Source organism: Prinia subflava, chromosome 1, assembly GCF_021018805.1.
Source record: "Prinia subflava isolate CZ2003 ecotype Zambia chromosome 1, Cam_Psub_1.2, whole genome shotgun sequence".
Classification (NCBI taxonomy): domain Eukaryota; kingdom Metazoa; phylum Chordata; class Aves; order Passeriformes; family Cisticolidae; genus Prinia; species Prinia subflava.
Genome location: NC_086247.1, coordinates 43,203,084 through 43,221,963, shown reverse-complemented (window position 1 = coordinate 43,221,963; position 18,880 = coordinate 43,203,084). Strand labels below are relative to the sequence as shown.

Below are 18,880 nucleotides of genomic sequence, written 5' to 3'. Positions count from 1 at the left end.
CAGTCTTCTGCTACTAGGAGCAGAGCTGTTGAAATGGAGATTTTCTGCTTTGCAAAATTCCATATCTGTAAAGTGTCAAAAGGATCAATTTCAAAAAGCCTCGCCTAACAGGAAAATTTGCTTTGAAATAAACACTTTAAAAAATTGTTTTAAAATAAACTGAATTAATATTTCCATCTTCTAAGCTCAGAAGCCCCTTTCTGGCTTATCCCAGCTTCCTTTTCCTCTCTACTTCTGATTATTCATGATCTCTCTCATAACTACAGCTGTAAAACCAATTCTGTAAGAAGCTCAAACATCCCTGTTGGGTTCCGAACAGCTCTCAGTTCCCAAGTTGAGGGTGAGATTCAAAAGCCTTGGAAAACATGACAAAAGTTGTAACATTCAGTTTTGTAGAAGGAAACCTGCAGATCTCAGCCAAAAGGACATTTTGCAGGTTCCCAGGCTGCCCTCTGCAGAGCTGAGAGCTGAGTGCTGGTTCCTACATGTTTGGAACTACAGAAGGAAATGTGGGAGCCAAGGAGAACTTTTTCCTCGTGCTCCCAGGCTGCCCCCACAATCCCTGGATCCACAACCTGCCCACTGAACTAGCAGAAAACCAGGTTTCATTTTATGTCAAAATAGAAAGCCCTTGACAAACTAACATTTCTTAACGGGAAAAAAAAAAAAAAAAAGGCATTACCAAAAATTTCCCAACCAGCTTTATGTGGTTTAGAATGTGCCTAGCGTTGTTTGAGGTACAACCTTCACAACCTCCATCTGGTATTTCTCTCATTTTACAGTGATGTAAAGCAGGAAATAACTATATTGGAACTACCCATGTGTAAAACAAAAGAAAATAAGAAATCCTGTAAACTTAATCTACCAAAAGTAGCAAATCACAAGGCAGGATAACATTTTTGTCATTTTGAACCAAGGACAGATAGAAAAGACACGTGAAAATTTCATAGGTGAAGAGATGAATAAAACTTAGAAGGGATCTGGTGAACAGTATAATACAGACCTTCTGCGCAGACTACATGCCCATCACACAAAAGCAGTACACAAAGTTGCTTTGCATTTACTTGGAAACATGATACTGCTCGTGACTGCACTAAAGCAGGGGTCACATTTTGAACATTCATATGGTTTTGGTTTTTTACATCTCAGCTGACACACAGCTAACATCCAGCCTCTATCACAACATAGGTGAAGAGCATTTTGATAAATGATATAAGGAAAACCTGTTAGATTGCATTTGCACATGGATGCCTTTGCTTATAACAACTTCTGTGTTTATCACAACTTTATCACAACTTCTGAAGTGACTAACATTTAGGAAGTGGTTGGAATTCCCTCAGTAACCCATGGGAGATGAACAAACACCTTCAGTCCTCTCATATTTGAAACTATTGTGAGGCCACCACAGAGCCTCAAATGTAGAGGACTGTAGATGTAGATGACACATTCACTGTAGAAGACAACAGTGAAAACAAAGCAACATGCACACTAACCCACCCTTTTGATATACACTTTTGCATGCTTTTATGAGAAATAATTTTTTGATCAAATCGATTTGAACTTTTTACACACTCACCCCTTTTCTCTTTCTGAAGAGTTTACAAATTGTTGACAGATATACTTTTGCAAGTTGCCTATTGGAAAATAAAATTAGTGAATACTTCTTGCTAGTCTAATAAGCGCTGTTTTGCCTAAATTATGTTAAATCTAATGAAGACCCTTTCATGACTTTGATGCTCCCTAGATCTGGGTCTCAACAATCAAAGCATCTTGCAACAAGCCTTTCTGGAGTTACCGAGTAGTCCTGCAAGGTTGCTGCTTTTTAGTGGTTAAAATCAGATATCCTTGGCCCAGTTCATCTAGAAATTAGCTCTCTTGGTATAATCTCTGACTCTTTAACAAAGGAGAGACTAGCATTATCAATATGCTGTAAAATATGCATTTTTACCATAACAACTGTATGCCGAATCATCAAGTCTGCTGTTTAAAGTGAGGTTTAAACAAAGTGACCTTTGCAATATCTTCGTGTTAAACACCAAATACCTTTTCTAGCATAGTCACATATTTCCTGTATTTCTACACAGAATCTAAAAAAAACCCCTTCTATGTTTTAATTTCTCATGTACATTTAGGGCATAAATTTACCAATTATTGATCTACTACTTAACTGATTATATTTCAGTCTAAACCACTAGGAGCAGTATATTCACTAAAAAGAATTTTGCAATTTACTGTGCATGTGGTAAAGTCCACCCATGGTTAGAGATCCATTGTCTCTAAAGTTACTACCTTGGCATGTTTTTTGAGATCCAGTATGAATAAAAGCCAAAGTTGTACTACAGTTTGGTCTACATACTTTTACATGTTACATCAGTCAGGCTCAGTTCTGAAAATACACATCTATCTGTTTAGTTAGATAATAAGCACACATGTACTCCTGCTGAAATGCCAAACATCATAAGCTGATGTGTGCATAAATATTACCTTCTTGTTTAGTCAAATTTACACCAAAAATTACATCTTTCAGTATAAGACAGTTGCAAACACATAAACAAGCAAGTTACTTCATTTTGTTCACAGACACCCTAATATAAATCATAAAATCACTGAATCATTTGGGTTGGAAAAAACCTGTAAGAACACTGAGTACAACCATTAAAGCAACATTCCCAACTCCACCACTAAACCATGTCCCCAAGTGCTGCATCCACACTTTTAAACGTCTCCAGAGAGTAACTCCACCACTTCCCTGAACAGTCTGTTCCAATGCTTCACTTCAGCTGAAGAAATTTTTCCTAACAGCCAATCTAAATCTTCCCTGGCACAAGTTGAGGCTACTTCCCCTACTCCTATTTTTTGCTACTTGGGAAATTATAATTGTGAGAATGAGGAAGTATTTAACTGTTACTCAAACTTCAAAAAATATGGTTTAAAAAATTCCAAAGTGATTTGGCATCCAAAATTGAAAATGAATGCCTAAGATGCCTCATTGACAGTAACTAGACTTTCCCAAAGGCATCACTAAGCACTTGTCTGTGTGTTGCGCTCCCAAAACCTAGACAGTCCCTAGTGCTCTCCTGTATGTCAGCTTTTTCCTGGTCTTATTGCAAGACCAATGCATTTCCAAAATTATATACTGCAAATATGCCACCACTCTTTCATAATAAATTATTAAGATCTAACACAATGTCCTCAATTTTCCAATATATTTGTAACAGTGTGCAATATCTAAATAACGCTTTTTCACAGAAAATATGCAAAATATGTTACAGGACAGGGAACACATTATCTTCAAATAAGAGTTTTTAATCAGAATAATTAGTGAAGTGAAGTGAAGTGAAGTGTATGACAGAACTGTCCTACACAGCACAGTTGCAAAAGACTCAGATACCCTTCTGCAGAGTATTTTTGAAGACTGAATTAAGTACAATAGTGCCCTATATTAGATGTAATTTTATAGTGGTTACAAACTGGAATAAATTCAATACTGGGAAGAAATTAGGATTTAGATTAGATATTGGGAAGAAATTTCTTAGTGTGAGGGTGATGAGGCACTGGTTTGGGTTGCCTAGAAAACCCTGAAACTCTTCAAGACCAGATTGGGTGGAGCTTTGAGCAACCTTATCCAGTGGAAGGGGTCCCTGCCCATGGAAGACAAGTTGCAGCTAGATGAATCTTAAAGTAACTTCCCACTTCCCAAACCATTTTGTAATTCAATGATTCCATGAATTGCTACTACAGAATAGTTGAATATGAACAACTGGACTGGCATTTTAATGCCTCTAGCACTAGGTTTCAATTGGGTTTGATATATTTTGCTCTGTCCTGTGGTCTTGTAATAAACACCCAATTGTAACACCTACAAGAGGATTCAATGAAACAGCTGGAAATATTTTCTCTAAATGGCAGAAGAGGATTTTTGAAACACCTAGTGATGTTCAAATCACTTTTTTAAGGTTTCAGCTTTGAAATACACTGAATTGAAACATTGCACCTTGATTATGATGGCACCTTAATAAATCCAAGTATATCTTAACACATCCATATTCCTGTCTAAAAGTTTAGCAAATGACTCTTTCCAATCAACCACCATGCTGCTGTTGCTGCTGCTATGCCTACATATGAAACCAGGTCTGGCTCTGCCTGTTTGAGCAATTTCAGCAAGGCTAGTGGAAATTTTAAACTACTTACATGAACAACAGCAAGAATATCCATCTGACTTTATTTACACAAAAATGAAGTATTTTGTCTAAAGTAGTCATCCAGGCTTCTTTTTTGTTTCCTTGTTGACGAACCCTCCAGACTGGTTCATCTAAGTGCTTCGCTGACGGCTGAGGGAGCCAAAGTCACCTAATTTCTCTAACAAACCTAGGCACAATTATCTCTATCCAAGATTTATCTGGCATTTTGCAATGACAGAGAACTCCAGGAATCATCCTGCTGACCCAGCTCCTTCAGAGTCAGGTGAGGATTGTACTGAATAATACTGATAGCACTTTACTAGCAAAAATCCAGAGGACTTTGGAAAATTGAGTATTATTTAACATTATTTACTGTTTCCCCTAAAATAATACACTGAATTGGCTTCCTATCCTTAAACCATTGGCACAGGACAGTTAATCAAGTAACACTGCAGCAAGATCTCTCATTCTAAGTCAGAATCACAGTATCAAAACCCACTGGAATATTTACTATTTTTTTTTCTGATTTCAAGCTTACAGGTAAACAGAGTGAACATCCTTTTAATCTATTCTCTTTTTTTTTCAATAAAAAGGGGATTTTGTTCTACATCAGAACTTATTGCCATTTCAGAGGGGATTACTTTAATTCTAAAATCAACAAAAAATTGAAACAAATGTCAAAATTCCATTCCTATATTTTCCTCTCTGACAGTATGTAGAAAACTAAGTCCTATCAGGTTGATATGTATTTTTGACTTTTAGTTTTAATTCTTTTTCCAAATACCATGCCTTTTTTAAAGCTAACTTCTTCAAAGTATCACTTCTTCCATTGCTCATTTTGCCAAAATTGCCTGTATTTTATAAAAGGTCATTAAAAAGCAAAACCTATCCGAGGAAGATTTAAGAGGAGGTAATTAAAGATCACACAAGTATTCACTTAATGGTGATGAAAAAAAAAAAAAAAAGAATAACACATCTAAGAGCCTCAGAAAAACTGTTTCTAGAATATTTTTTCTAGATTATGTGAGATCTAATGGTAAAAGTCTAAGTTTATCAGAGAGTGGCTTTGGCCTCTTTCAACCAAGTTCCCCATCAGACTTAAGTAAGTTAACCACTATCAAACAAGGGCTTGATGCTTACAAAGGGAAGTGCCCAACTGACAGAATTTGGGGTATAATACAAAGTAATACTATATTAGTATTTGTAGATCTTCATGTGCATCAATAAGAACATCATTGTTCTTATGATAATTTTCTTAATGCTTCTCAGCTTGTTAATCAATTAGATACGCATCCCTGAATCTACAGATCCTCATTTTCCTGAAAATGCTTATGACCTTTCCAGACATAAAAGCCTGGAGGACTGAAAACCCATGTGACTCAAGGGCAGCTGGACTTTTCAGCACTAAATTCAGCAAATATTGAAAGAGTCCTCTTTCTAAAACTTAAAAGCAGAACCTAGACACCTATCCTCTCTTAATGAGGCAGATTTCAGAGAACATTCCCCTTCTGGAAACCAGTCCTCACAGAAGCTGTTCAGTGTCAACACAGACGCATGACAAGCCACTAGACACATTCAAAACACCTTGATTAACATGAGCACAGTTGCAAATTGTTAAAACACTTCCCTCAGCCAACTGGCACAGCCAAGTGACAGTGGCAGTGAAAGACACAGAGCTTAGTTCTTTGTTCTTGAGGCTGGCAGTAGCACAGAAGGAGCTGGGATGAACAACACTGGGACCTAAATCAGGAACTGTCCTTAGGCACAGCGTGACTCTTCTCCAACACATCCAAACTTGTCTTTGGACAACGGAAAGCGTTTATGACTAACCTTTTCTTTCCAACACAGAACACTTTGATACTATTGTTTTGGATTACAGTAGTACTTTGAAGAAGGGTTTCCTTTTGCTTAAAAAAGGAAGATTCTCTTTGTGAATGAGAGTTTAAAGCCTTACTCTTGCATTGGGATGCTCACAGAAAAAATGGCACATCTATGAAAAAGATAGTGTAAGATGCAATTTCAAATTGAATGCAGTGAGACTGATCAAAGGAGATCATGAAGATGGGAGGAAGCAGAGAGTAGTAAGAAAATGTAACCACTGAGACAATTCAACCGTATTTGGTTATTTCTAGCATCTGAAGTTTTTCTGGACTATAACTAAATAAGTGCATTCCACATCTCTCCAGCAGTTGTCTACTAATTCTTTTTAATTGGCAGTTCTCTATCACAGCAGCTGGGACAAGTCTAAACTAAGGATTTGAAAAACATTAGTGAAACAGATCATCTGACTATTTCAGGGAGAAAATTCCTCTTGCATATCCTATAGAGGTCACAAAACATCTAATCTATATACAGGAATTCCCATTGATATCAGTCCTTGAGAATGAGGAAGTAATTTTTTTCTTTTGTTTATGGGTTAATGAATAGAAAAATAAATAATTTCTTTAGGAATATTAAAAAAATGTTTAAGTTCTCAAAGCAATACAGTACAATGCAGGCAGAAGCCCAACCTAGAAATCCCATCCGAAAGCCAGTGATTTCAGTATTTGACAGATTTCCCTCCCAATGAAAGATTCTGAGCAAGATCATAGAATTCAGTGAGAAAACATCCTCAATAGTCCGTTAGCAAGAGACAAGGGGAGGTGAAAAACAATCTTACAATTCATGAAAAAAACTGAGTGCCTTATTGAGGTATATTTTTGTGTCAGAATTAAAACTGCACAGCTACAACCTGCACAGTCAAATAGAGCATTTCCAATGCAGAGAGGAAGCTTCTCAAATGCATACTTGTAACAAGAAGCTGTGCAAGCTGCCTCAGAATCCACAGACAACTATCTGTCACAAGTAGGAGCAGAATAACTATAAGCAATCTCTTAAATATAATAACACTAAGAATCATGTTAATTAACAATATGAACACTCATGAGACTCAGTCCTTTTTATTGCCTCAAAGCTAGAACTGGCCTGTTATGCAGTAAGAACTGTCATTGAGATTACAGATGGCAAATAACTGACAGAATCAGGCTCCAGGCATGCTTTTTCATCTTTACCATGCAGTTTTATACTAATTTAACACAATGTTTACATTTTCTCTTCACTTTACAGTATGATGCTGTAGATAGCTGCACGGTTCCACACACAGTCTGAACTGTCATATGCCATAAAAGAGAATATTCTCTTTTTTTCATGCAGCTAGATGCTCCAAATGTAGCATTTTGAACATGAACTAAATAAAAAACTTGTATTTAACATGTGTATAGCAAAAACATCTCCTGTGGATGAGGATTATGTCTCATCTGACATACTGTTTAATATAACAATGGTACTGGTACTGCTGCTGATCAGATCATTATTCTGGTTTGCTGTATTTGAGGGTAACCCCTTATTCAAAACAACACCACAGTGTCCCTTCATGATTGTTGTGAACACATGTTATTAACCAGAAAAGGTGATTCTTCTCCATTACCAAAATGGTAAGTGCATTTAAAACAATCAAATAGCCAAATGCCTCTGTCCATGGTAGCATTTTATAAAATGCCTATAATCAAGAGGTGGTGATACAGTAACTTAGAAATCAAAAAATTAAAAACCCAAAGGGATACACATTAAATTTCAGAATTATTCAAGACATATGCATAAAATGCTACTTATTCTCTTAGGAAGTTGATGTGAGCTCCTCCAGAGATTTGGATAGTTTTTGGCTCATATTCCTACCTGCATACAGGGACACAGGACAAATATCCCTTCAGGCCCAAGAGGGCTGCAGTCTTTGGCATGAGTTCCAGTGCCTTGTCACTTCCATTCAGGGGCAAAAAGTCAGTGTTTTAGGGGGTGATTTGTTTGTTTGAAAATAAATAAAGCCCATCATAAACTGTCATGAAACATTATAAAACCAGGAAATCTTTCTGAACTATAAAGATTGCCTGTTTGGATCATATTCCTGGTAATCTCTGCTCTTTTTTCCCTCCAGGAATAAATGTGATCCCGCAACCTTTATTCGTATGAAAGTAACATTTGCAAATGGGCACTGAAATCAAGCCAACCCAGCTCTTATGGATCAGACTGCAGCTCCTTTTTCATATTGCAAAAGAGTTGCAAAATCTTTCAGATTACAAAAAGGAGCCAGTTTATATAGCTTCTCATCAGCATGAATAATGATAGTAATAACATCATAAATTGGAAGAGTAAGGAGACTTGCTAGCATTGGCTAATTTTGTAAGTATTTTCAATTGAAAATATAGCAAAATAAAATATTTGGCTTCATGAAAGCTGAACTTGATGTTAATGAATTATTGTCAGAGAGTAGATGTAATTTAATGCTACTTAGTATATTGTAGGAAATATTTCTTTTCTATTTGTCTTTTTTTTTGTTTTGGAGGGCTAAACAATCTCCTATGTACACCACCATTCAATCTTTGGCACTTCTGTCTGTACAGATGTCCTTTATTCTACCTGTTTTCCTTCATCTGAACTTCCATCGTTCAGTACGTGTTATCCCAATGTTTCAAATAATAAAACCATGAAGTTGATTAGAGTCCCAAACACACACAAAAATTTAGTTTCTGTCTTTGCTTCTTGTATTATCAAATAGTGGTCTTACCCTACAAATAAGCCTGATATTTTATTCTTAAAACTGTCAGCTACCATCTTAAACAACATATGGTACTCATAAATATTCTGCAAAAACTGCAGGAAAGAGAAAGACAGAGAGAAAGAGAAAAACAGTAAAATGCAATCATCTCCAATAATTTTTAATGTAGTCAATGGGTTTGCAGATGATTCATTAAAAAAATGGTATGTTTAATCTCTAAATGATATCTATTTGTAACAATGATGTGTTTTTGTTGTCCTGTAAAGGCCAGAGAGATAGCTAAGACATTAAACACAAAGCTGTGTAGCTATCTAGTTTCTTCTGACTTTTCTCCATTTTGGAAATGCAAAAATTTTCTTGAGATAATGGAGCTTCCAATTAGTCTGAAGACTTTATTTACTCATTTTTGTGCTACTGAGTAATATTAAAATAACAATGTCTGAAAACACTGTCAGTCGTATGCCATGATAATCTTCATGGGGTTTAGTTCCATTATAACTACTAAACAATAGGGATGCTCAAATTGTAAGTTTGATGTCTGTGTTTTACAACCATTGAACATGTTTTGCACACCTATCTATCCACTGAAAGATTTCAAAGGTGTTACTTTCACTGATAAGTAATTGGCTAAGGCATACAAGAAAATACTCAAAGCCAAAGCCATTGCCACTATGATGTTACCACATTGGGTATTTTCTTGAGTATAGTCTTTCTCTAGCAGGATCAATTTTATAGAGCTTACTGTTATCCAGCTAGCAGAGGCATTTTAAAGAAAAATCCATCTTACAGCAAGACTTTTCCAGGCAAAAATCAGTAACTGTAACTTAAAGTAAGAAATAAGTCACTATATAGTCCATACTTCACTTTCCCTCCATATGTCTTGCTTTGTTCTTCTTTCCTTATAGATCCATATTAGTTCATTTTGTGAACTCTAGTGTCTTATAGCACTTTTAAATCCAGGGGAATAATTTCAGGAAGAATGAAGGAGGGAAAAAGAAATCTCTGACCTTGTATTTCCAAAAAAAAAAAATAAACAAACAAAAAATAACGACGCTAAGATGAAAACAAAATAGTGCCATGGATTTACATATGGGGTTTTGATGGAAACTAGGGCTGGGTTTTAAGTCAAAACTCACCATCTCAAAACCACTTCTTTTCATCCGCCTGCAGGACTTGAGGTAAGTACGTATGCGTTTTCTGGCACGCTCTTGATACTCAGGGAATTGTCGCCTGCATGAGTCAATGATAGCCTGGATCTTTTCTTTGGGCTGCTTAGAGATTGGGACCATTCGGTCCAAGTTTTCATCTACAAACAGCCTGACAAACATCTGTTGGCAAGAGGGAGACAGAGGAGATGGGTTTGGAGGGCAGCTCTCTTCTCTTCCTAGCTTCCTGGCTTGATTACTGATAGGAAGACACTTTTTTTTCTATCCACTGAAGAGCTTTGTAATGGGAAGCCAGAAATATAAAGAAAACAGTTCTTTAAAGGGTTATTTGGGGTGGGGGTGGGTTGGGTTTAAAAAAATAGACAAGAAAAGAATAGTCTACAGGATACAGAACTTGTGAGATAAACCAGAACAGATTGTGAAAATAGGCACTACTTAAGTTTCATTATTAACAATAAGCTGTGATTGCTAATCATTTTATTGAACTGACTCACATTTTTTCTTTGTTTGAACAATTGCTTGTGTTTTCATGCATAATTATATACATTGGAAAAGCAATAGAGAACAGCTGACCACCAGAATGGCCTCCTGACAAAACTAGCTACAGCCTCTTTTCATTCAGTGGGTGAACATGCACATCCACACAGCCACGCACACAGTCACACATGCACACATACAGAACAAAGCTTTGTTTTCCTCACTGGTAAAGATGGCATTCTGCCTCAAAATTCTAAACGAAACACAGTAAATCTGTCGTCTGTTGGCAAGAGTTCAATGTGCATTAAAATGATAATTGAAATAAATCCCGCAAATTAATGTGCCTTTAACATTGCCAAACTTACCCAAAAACAACAACGCAAAAGGAACAGAAGAAGTAAACAAGATGGGTGCAAGAGAGCTTACGTTAAAAGCTTTCAGTCGCTCAGCTTCTACCCCATCTGATTCATTGACCTTCTCAGGATCTTCTTGCTCGTCATGGTCATCCTCATCCTCATCTCCTCGATTCAGAGACAGATCTTCAGCACCTCTGCCTACACTCTCATTCTTGCCAGAGTCATAGCTTGAATAGCTATGTGCAGGGGACTGAAAATAGAGAAAAAGAATATGCTTGCAAAAATTCTCAGCAAAAATAAGGTCCTATTTATAAAAATTCTTGGTAAATATTTCAAGAATTCCATTAATTCTTTTTATACTTTGTTCAAAATAAAGTGCTCCTAATCTTTCCAAGAGCAAACAATGCACAATTATATTAATTTCAGTGCTTTAAAAAAATGTGACCAACTGCAAATTCAGTAAATCTATTAACAAATTAATTACCTATGATGACTACAGTCAACTACCTACAGAAGTTTCTTATAAATACTAACTTCTTTGTATTAATCAAGATGTAAATAAGGGATAGCTGATTTGAACAAAACTCTAAAGAATTAAAATTTAAACATTTCTAGGCAAAGAGGATTCAAGTAAAAAGCACTGGTATTCACCCAATGAATATTAAATATTATAAAGAAAGGCAAAAATTTATTCAAAATAAGGAGATTATTATGTTCTAGTTTCACTTGCAAAACCCCAGAATGAATTAGAGATGTGTAGGTTTACATTTTAAATGCTCTCTGAGAACCATGTAGTAAAACCATTTTCTCTTTGAAAATCAGCATTCAGAACTTTCCCCTGAGCAGAAATTCATCTTGTTGGGTAAAACAGACAACCATCTCAATAAAGCGTATCTACTTCTAGGACCAAAAAGTTTCCAATTACCAAAAGTTAATACAGTGCATTTTCCCTTGCAATATAAAGTCCTCAGTTAACTGTTCCCACTACACACACTTCAAATTGCACACCATAAAAAGGCATCAGTAACAGAAAGCCTTCCACAACTTAACATTCTACAACATGCAATTTAAAGATCAAAGCTTTTCCCCAGCCACACAAAAATACCAGAGAGTATCACCACCAGAGCCATCAGATTCACATTTAGGTCAGTCAGAGCAAAGTTTTACTTCTATATCTTAATGCTGTAATATTTCACTATTTTTCTCTCTTGCTTCAAAGCATTCTGTACTCTGACTCAGGTGCTAGATGACAAATTTCACAAACACACTTTTTTTAGATGCCTCCTCCCTTAATATCACCAAAAGTCAGGAGCATAATTCCTCAAACAAAAATACATTTCAAATGGCATGCCTTGAACCACATTCTGAGCTTCCTAAAATTGTCTTTATTTCAGGGTGTTTTGCCAGCAACAGAATGAACCTGGACAGTGAGGTACAAGGGAAAGACAAACAAAACCATTCATCTGTCAGGTATATTTTTTACTTTATATTCTTACTTCAGCTTTTTTTTTTTTTTTCCTTTTCCTGTTTTCCTTTCCATCTTACTTTGGTCCTTTGTACACCATCAGTTTTAGAATCGCTTGCCTTGTCTTAACAGCACTCATATTCCAAGCCTTCCTTTTTTATGTATTCTCCCCAGACTATATTCTCACAGTACCAATCCCCTCTCTAGACCACTCTTTATTCCCCAGACCCTTATAGTAGATGTAGGAAGAGTGAGAAAACAGAATAAAACAGAAGAGCCAGCCTCTAGATAAAAACAGCTTCAACAAGTACCAAGCTCAGCACCACTTCTTCTGGGGCAAGAAATTAGCCAGGGTTCAAGATGGGAGATGGCATGGGAAGATAAGGCTTGCAAGAGCAGCAAAAACAAAACTCCAGTTCTTGATACACTGTTAGCTTGTCTTGTGAACATGGTGAACATCTACATTGCTGCCCAGTCAGGTAAGTTCAGGTTCCATCCTAAAGCAGGTGATGGTTGTATCTTATCACAGGGTCTAGTATATGTAAGCATGTTTTATAAAAGTGTTTAACCTGGCCAGTGGCTACCAGAAGGCCAACAGCTGCAGTCTGGTAGCCTGTTACAAAGGAAGGAGTGATTTCCCTCAAACCTGAAGAGATTCTCAGAAGATATTTTTTAAAAAAGAAAGTTACAATGAATTAATTGCTACTTTTGCACAGTGCTATGCAGTAGAAGATCTGATCTATGCTGCAAGACTTGCTCTTCTGTAGTTCTTTGTTTCATGTGCCGCTACAACTCTATAGCATGCAGAAGGCTTTGAGATAATCAAAAAGCCATTTCATGTACTAGGCACCACATAAAGCATAGAAGCTTCTGCCCTAAAGAAACCTACTGACTGAAACCCTTGTTGTGCAGACACTTGATCTCCCATGTGTCATTTCATCAGACTAAATCCAAACAGACTACTCATGTGCACAAAGTTAAACAGATGCAAAACTGATTTCAGTATGTACATATGTTTCGGCTGGATGCCAAGATCATGAATTATACACCAGGGTTGAGATTTCCTTTCGTGAAGGAAACATTCAAGCCCAAATGGCTTAAGTATGTCTCTCAAAAATGCAACAGTCAGGGTGGTTTTTTGGTTTTTGGTTCTGTTTTGGTTTGTTTGTTTTTTAAAGAAAGCATGGCGTAGAGCCTTGTCCAACATCTTTTCTAAAGTTTTTATTCAAACAACAACTTTAGTATCTTAAATGAACTGTGGGGAATAACAGTCTGAGAAAGTTACATGGCTGGAATCTATATTTATTCACTGTGAATCTGAGGACTGTACAGTACCAGGAAAAATAGGTGGTTTTCTCCTAGCTGTTTCATTAAAAAACTGAGGAAGAAGAAAGCTCACTTTGAGTTCGCAAAAGCTCAGTTAAGAAGAAAATTTTTACCTTTCTGTATTTCTACACAGATGAATATTGATTCAGAGAAGGAAGAGACATCTCTCACTTGTGTTGACTCTGTAACTGTGCAAAAGCCAATAATGATTTCCTTTTGCTACTCTATTAAGCAGCTGCAGTGCTAAGCAAGGGGTGGGAGAGCAGAGGACAACTCATATTTTGTACACAATACTCAATTTTAGGTCTTGCACTGTCCTTTCGAAAGTCTGCTCCCACTTTTGACAGACAGGAATATGCTCATTCAGATTCCTGAACAGACCTTGACACATACATTTTATGGTCCTGCACTAAACTAGACTGAAGAAGTGAACTTGGTTAAAATATTTTGGTTTTGCTTATTTGTTTGTGGATTTGTTTTTTTTTTCTAATATTTACCAGTCTGCTTAAGACAAGAAACAGTTCTTGGCACCAGTTCACCACCTGAAAGCAAAAACCTTTTGGTGACAGGAAAGTATGAGCATAGAGGGGAGCATACACATCTGTTAACAGCAATGAAAGATTAAATCTTGGTGGAGTTGAAGCATTAGTAGACATAAGATGTTTCACAGGTAAATGTTTTGTGCTTAAAAACTTAGGGCTGGATTAAAAAGTGACAGCAGTGACAGATTATTCAATGAGAAAAAATGAGGCCAAGGCTAAGTACACTATTTCCTTCCCAAAACATTTAGATGATTATTGACGTGTCTTAAAAATATGGAGATGATGATATGTATATTCTGACCACTTTGTTCTTGCCCTTTCTTGAAGGTTCTGAGTTGATTATTTTAATCTCTTCCTTGCAATAAGAAGTACTAGGCAGTACTGCTTTATTAAAATGAAAGTAAAGGTTCATGCCTAACATCCTGTTCTTAGGAGGTTGTGACATGAAATATCAACCTTTTCCTAATACATTACAAGTTAGAAACAACATTCACCTGAAGTCAAATCATACAATAGAAGACCTGGGAGGTCATCACAATGTCATCTACTTTATCTTGCTGCCCCAGAACAAGGACAGATGGTCAATCCTGACCACTGTTTTTCTAGTTTTTATCTTAAGACTTCCAGCCACAGAGATGCCATGCATCTCCAGACAACCTGCACCAATGTTCCACTGTCTGCAGAACCATTAAATCATTTTAACACCAACCTCTGACTTGCATAAATGTACTAAACCTATTTCTTTTTCATGTATGTACCATGGATTGCAATGGAGGAAAGGTGTGGTTTTGGGAGATGAGAGCATTCTCTTCCTTCTTTATGAGACTTTTTCCAACAACTGAGGACTGTTATCATGTCCCCTCCTCTCAATCTTCTCTTCCCAATAAATTCATTTATGCTGTGAAGCTCATGTTTTCCTGATTCCTAATCATTCTTACTGGTCTGCTCTGGATGTTTTCCATCTGATTTGAAACCTTCTCAAAGAGCAACTCCCAAAACTCAAAAATGTATTCCATTTGTGGCCTTTCTATGAAAAATATATTTCTTAATTTTTGATCAATTTCTAGCATGCTTACAGAAGATAAACCTTATCCCTTTATTTGTAGAAGAATACCCCAAAGATGCCAAAGACAGCAGTGTAGAAACCCCCCAGTTCCCAACAGAAATCAAGCAGTTATTTTATGAGGACTAAAGCAGAAGTAATCCATAACATTTAAAAATATAAAGTCTAGCATAGTGTTTCAGTGCCTGCTGGGGTCTGATACTGGTGTACAGCCATTGGACAGGGTTTGGAGGATGACACCACATGAACTCATTGTACGAAGTTTGTCCCAGCAGAGATTCTTGTGAGTGTACAAATATGGCACTTAATTACCGAAACAAAAGTTATTCAGCGATAGAAAGATAAATACTGAGGGTGACTATTTGTAATGACCAAAACATGGAAAAATCATGTCTTTGAGGCTCTTAAAATGCCAATATGGAACAAAAGACCCCACCTCTCCAGGGAAAGATGCCTCTGATGGAAGTATGGTGATTCCTTTTTTAAACAAAGCTTCATTTTTAACATTCACATTACATTTTACATTTACATTTAGTTAGAAAGTTTTACATCAATCTGAGTAGTGTGTAATTCTTTCAGTTGTTATATTAGACACTCATAAACCAAAGAACTCCTGTGAGCAAGACAGACTTGCACACTACTGGCTCTACATGTTTCTCTTCTAGAAATCTGCCTCTGCATCTTTAAAAGTTGCTAAATCTTTTTAACGAACACATAAAACCACATTCTAAAGCTGACAGAATTCTGCTTGTCCCCAGTTGTACAACCAGCCCTTTCTTCTTTTCCCTACATTTCTGTATTTCCCTCTCTGCCACTGAATACACAAAAGTCTACAATTTCAATTACTCTTTCAAATTATGTGTGTTTTCTGTATATTTTCCCATGTGCTATTGTGTATACATATCTTTATAGCAACTATTCCTATGACACAGACAGGGATTAGAATATTCTGATGACAATGGGTTTGATTGCTTTGAAGATCCTTTTTTCCAAAATTATCAATTAAATTAGAACTTTATTTTAATTTTTTTCACATTTACATTTTTAACTGTCTCAGTATATTACAAAGTTTTTGAAAAATGCGTAAAAACAAGCTTTTGATAAACTGGTACGAATGAGAAGCATGCCTTTTATTTGAGATATATAAAAAAAATTAAAAGTTAACCCTGAAAGGTTAAGGGAAAATTCATGTCCTATATCTTTCCCTTAAAAATATATTTGAAATTAATAGTGCATTGTTAGAGTTCCACTTCATTCCTGTGCAAACTCCACATAGCAGGGAACTTGCCTACAGGTGGTAGTTGTAGTTGGCTTTGGTTTTATTTTTTTCATGAAATCTATAAATAGCACATTAGGAAACATAAAATACTTTTGCCATATGCATGCCCCTTTTTTATTGAAATACTTCAAAATAGAAATAAAAACATTTCTAATTTTTCCTCCTCAATTCAAGTAGAAGGCAGGAGGCATAATTGAATACTCAGATTCAGCTATTATCCTAAGGAATTCGCTATCAGGTTTTATAGATAGAAGTCCAACTCTCTATTATTTTGCATTAATAAGCCATTTTCTTTCTACAGCCTCTCTTATATCCTATGCTTTTCTATCTTCCAGACTTTACAGTTATTACCGTTTCTCATGGCCCCTTTAAACCTTCATATCATCACGTGTGGAACTTTACTGTCCATCTCCTCTTTTCTGATTACAGAGAAGACTCTGAATTTCCAAATACAATTCCAGCATCTCATCATCCATTTCAAGATCCAATTACCCTCATTTTTATAAAGTCCTCACATATTTGTTCATCTTAACCATATTTTTGCATCTGACTATGACCGGTTTGCTCCCCTTGTTACACCATAATTGGCCTTTCCAGCTCCTTTATAAATTTCACCTTTGATAATGGGAAGGCATCATTGTGTGCAATTCTGCTATTTGGAGCATGAGGATGACAGCATTTTTACAGGAATAATGGAGAGCTAGAAGATAGAGTTTGACTCTAAAAAAGTGTTATCTAGCGTGTTAAACGTTAAGTTGTAGAGGACTTTTTTACACAAAACTTGTATTATACTGAAATACTAAAAGATCTTTTGTGTTTGCTCTGTATTAACAACATGACTTCCAGAAACAAACCGTTCAGTTATTTACGACAGGAACTAAAAAATAAAAAGGTTTTTCTCACAAATTATCTTTGATCTATGGTCTCTCCGGAGTCATTATTTTTACCGTAGTCTCTGAGAGAACACTGACTGTTTCTAAGACTATCTGCTCATTCTTTCTCAGTAATTTTCCAATCTATGCCATAATATGTTTGCTTATAATATTCCTTTCAACAGAAGTATATTTATTAGCTATAAGGAAACTATAAATTACCCAGACACTTTCATTCCAGTGGATTTATCTGGATAACTAGAAGTTTGGATAATTGAAAGATAAGAAATAATTGAAAGACCCCCTGAAACACATATCTTCCTTTGCCATTTTCTCCTTTTACCTAAAATACAGTCTGTCCCAGGTCCATCTACACTGGTATTGACCAACACCAAAATACATCACTTTACCCTAATAGAAATAATCTCAAAAATTAAGTAGAGAGTAAAAACAGAGAGACAACTGAGAACTCTCAGTCAAGTAGAAGCATATTTATAGGCTAGAGTTTAAAGAGCTTCTTTCTAATTTTTCACAACCTATCTCTTATTACCTGATTGGATATCTTTAGGAAAGCTCCTGTTTCTTCTCCAGCCATTCTAGAGAAGGAGAATTCTTGGGGAAATCAGAATAAGTATCTCCAAATCACCCTAGTACACTACTATTGAGAGTGTGATTTAACACTCTCAGAGCAGAGGTGATTTAACAGAGCAGGAGACTTGCCTGCTTCTTAGCTACTAAATGGCTTTTATTTTACAAAGTTGTTTTATTAATGAACTTCTAGAACTTCTGTCACTAATGTAGGAAGACAGACTTTTTCAACCAAATACTAAAAGAACTTAGTTATACAACCACCAATAACTAGTTGCAAAGTGTGTCTGCTGTGTCTTTGGAAAAAATACAATGTCCTTTGTGGGCGTTGAAAAGTCAAACTGAAATGGTGACAGACTCAAATAAAAGATTAAGTTATTTTTGGCAACATACACTGCTATTTCGAAGTCTAAAAGAATCTGACAGAGTTCTGAGAATTTGAGAAACACAGGTTGCCACATAGGAAAGCTCCATCACAAATTTCTGGATTTCTGCAAACTCTGTGCCAGCAGAGTATTTAAATATTTTCTATAGTACACCCAAAATCAAACCAGAAGATCTGAATTAATTTATACTCTTTTAAGATCTTACATTGCAAAAGAAGGGGGAAAAAACCACAAAAATCCTAAACAAACACCACCACCAAAAAAAAAAACAAACCCAACCTTACTTTATTATCAAAGTTAGGAATACTTCATCAGTGAGTTTCTAAGGACAGTAATAGCATACTTTGCAGGTAGTATCATAGCTCAGTGAAGCCAAGAGCCTGAGGGACCCCCATGTAGTTCTTGTGCTTTTGGTAAAATCCATCAACCTAAAATTTCTATAGGAAAACTATCATTTCCAATATTTGGTGAAATTTTGACCTTCGGCCAAAACTCCTTACAGTTTCCATCCAGATTCCACAGCTTTCCCTTTGTCAGGGTTTGGGTTTTTTTATTTTCTTTTATAAATGAAATAGCAGAGTTCATATG

The 18,880-nt window shown here is 36.1% G+C and overlaps 1 protein-coding gene across 3 annotated transcripts in view; it reads right to left on the bottom strand.

Annotated features, from left to right (window-relative positions):
• NOL4 (nucleolar protein 4) overlaps positions 1-18,880 on the bottom strand; it is a 117,766-nt gene that overhangs the window by 37,528 nt on the left and 61,358 nt on the right. For 2 of the 3 annotated variants that reach the window (XM_063394787.1, XM_063394777.1), the window contains 2 exons: positions 10,842-11,021; positions 9,909-10,100 (listed from right to left, as the gene is read on the bottom strand). In XM_063394787.1, coding sequence (XP_063250857.1) covers positions 9,909-10,100; positions 10,842-11,021 — 372 coding nt within the window. The remainder of the gene's footprint in view (positions 1-9,908; positions 10,101-10,841; positions 11,022-18,880) is intronic. The other variant, XM_063394795.1, reaches the window with a different exon arrangement.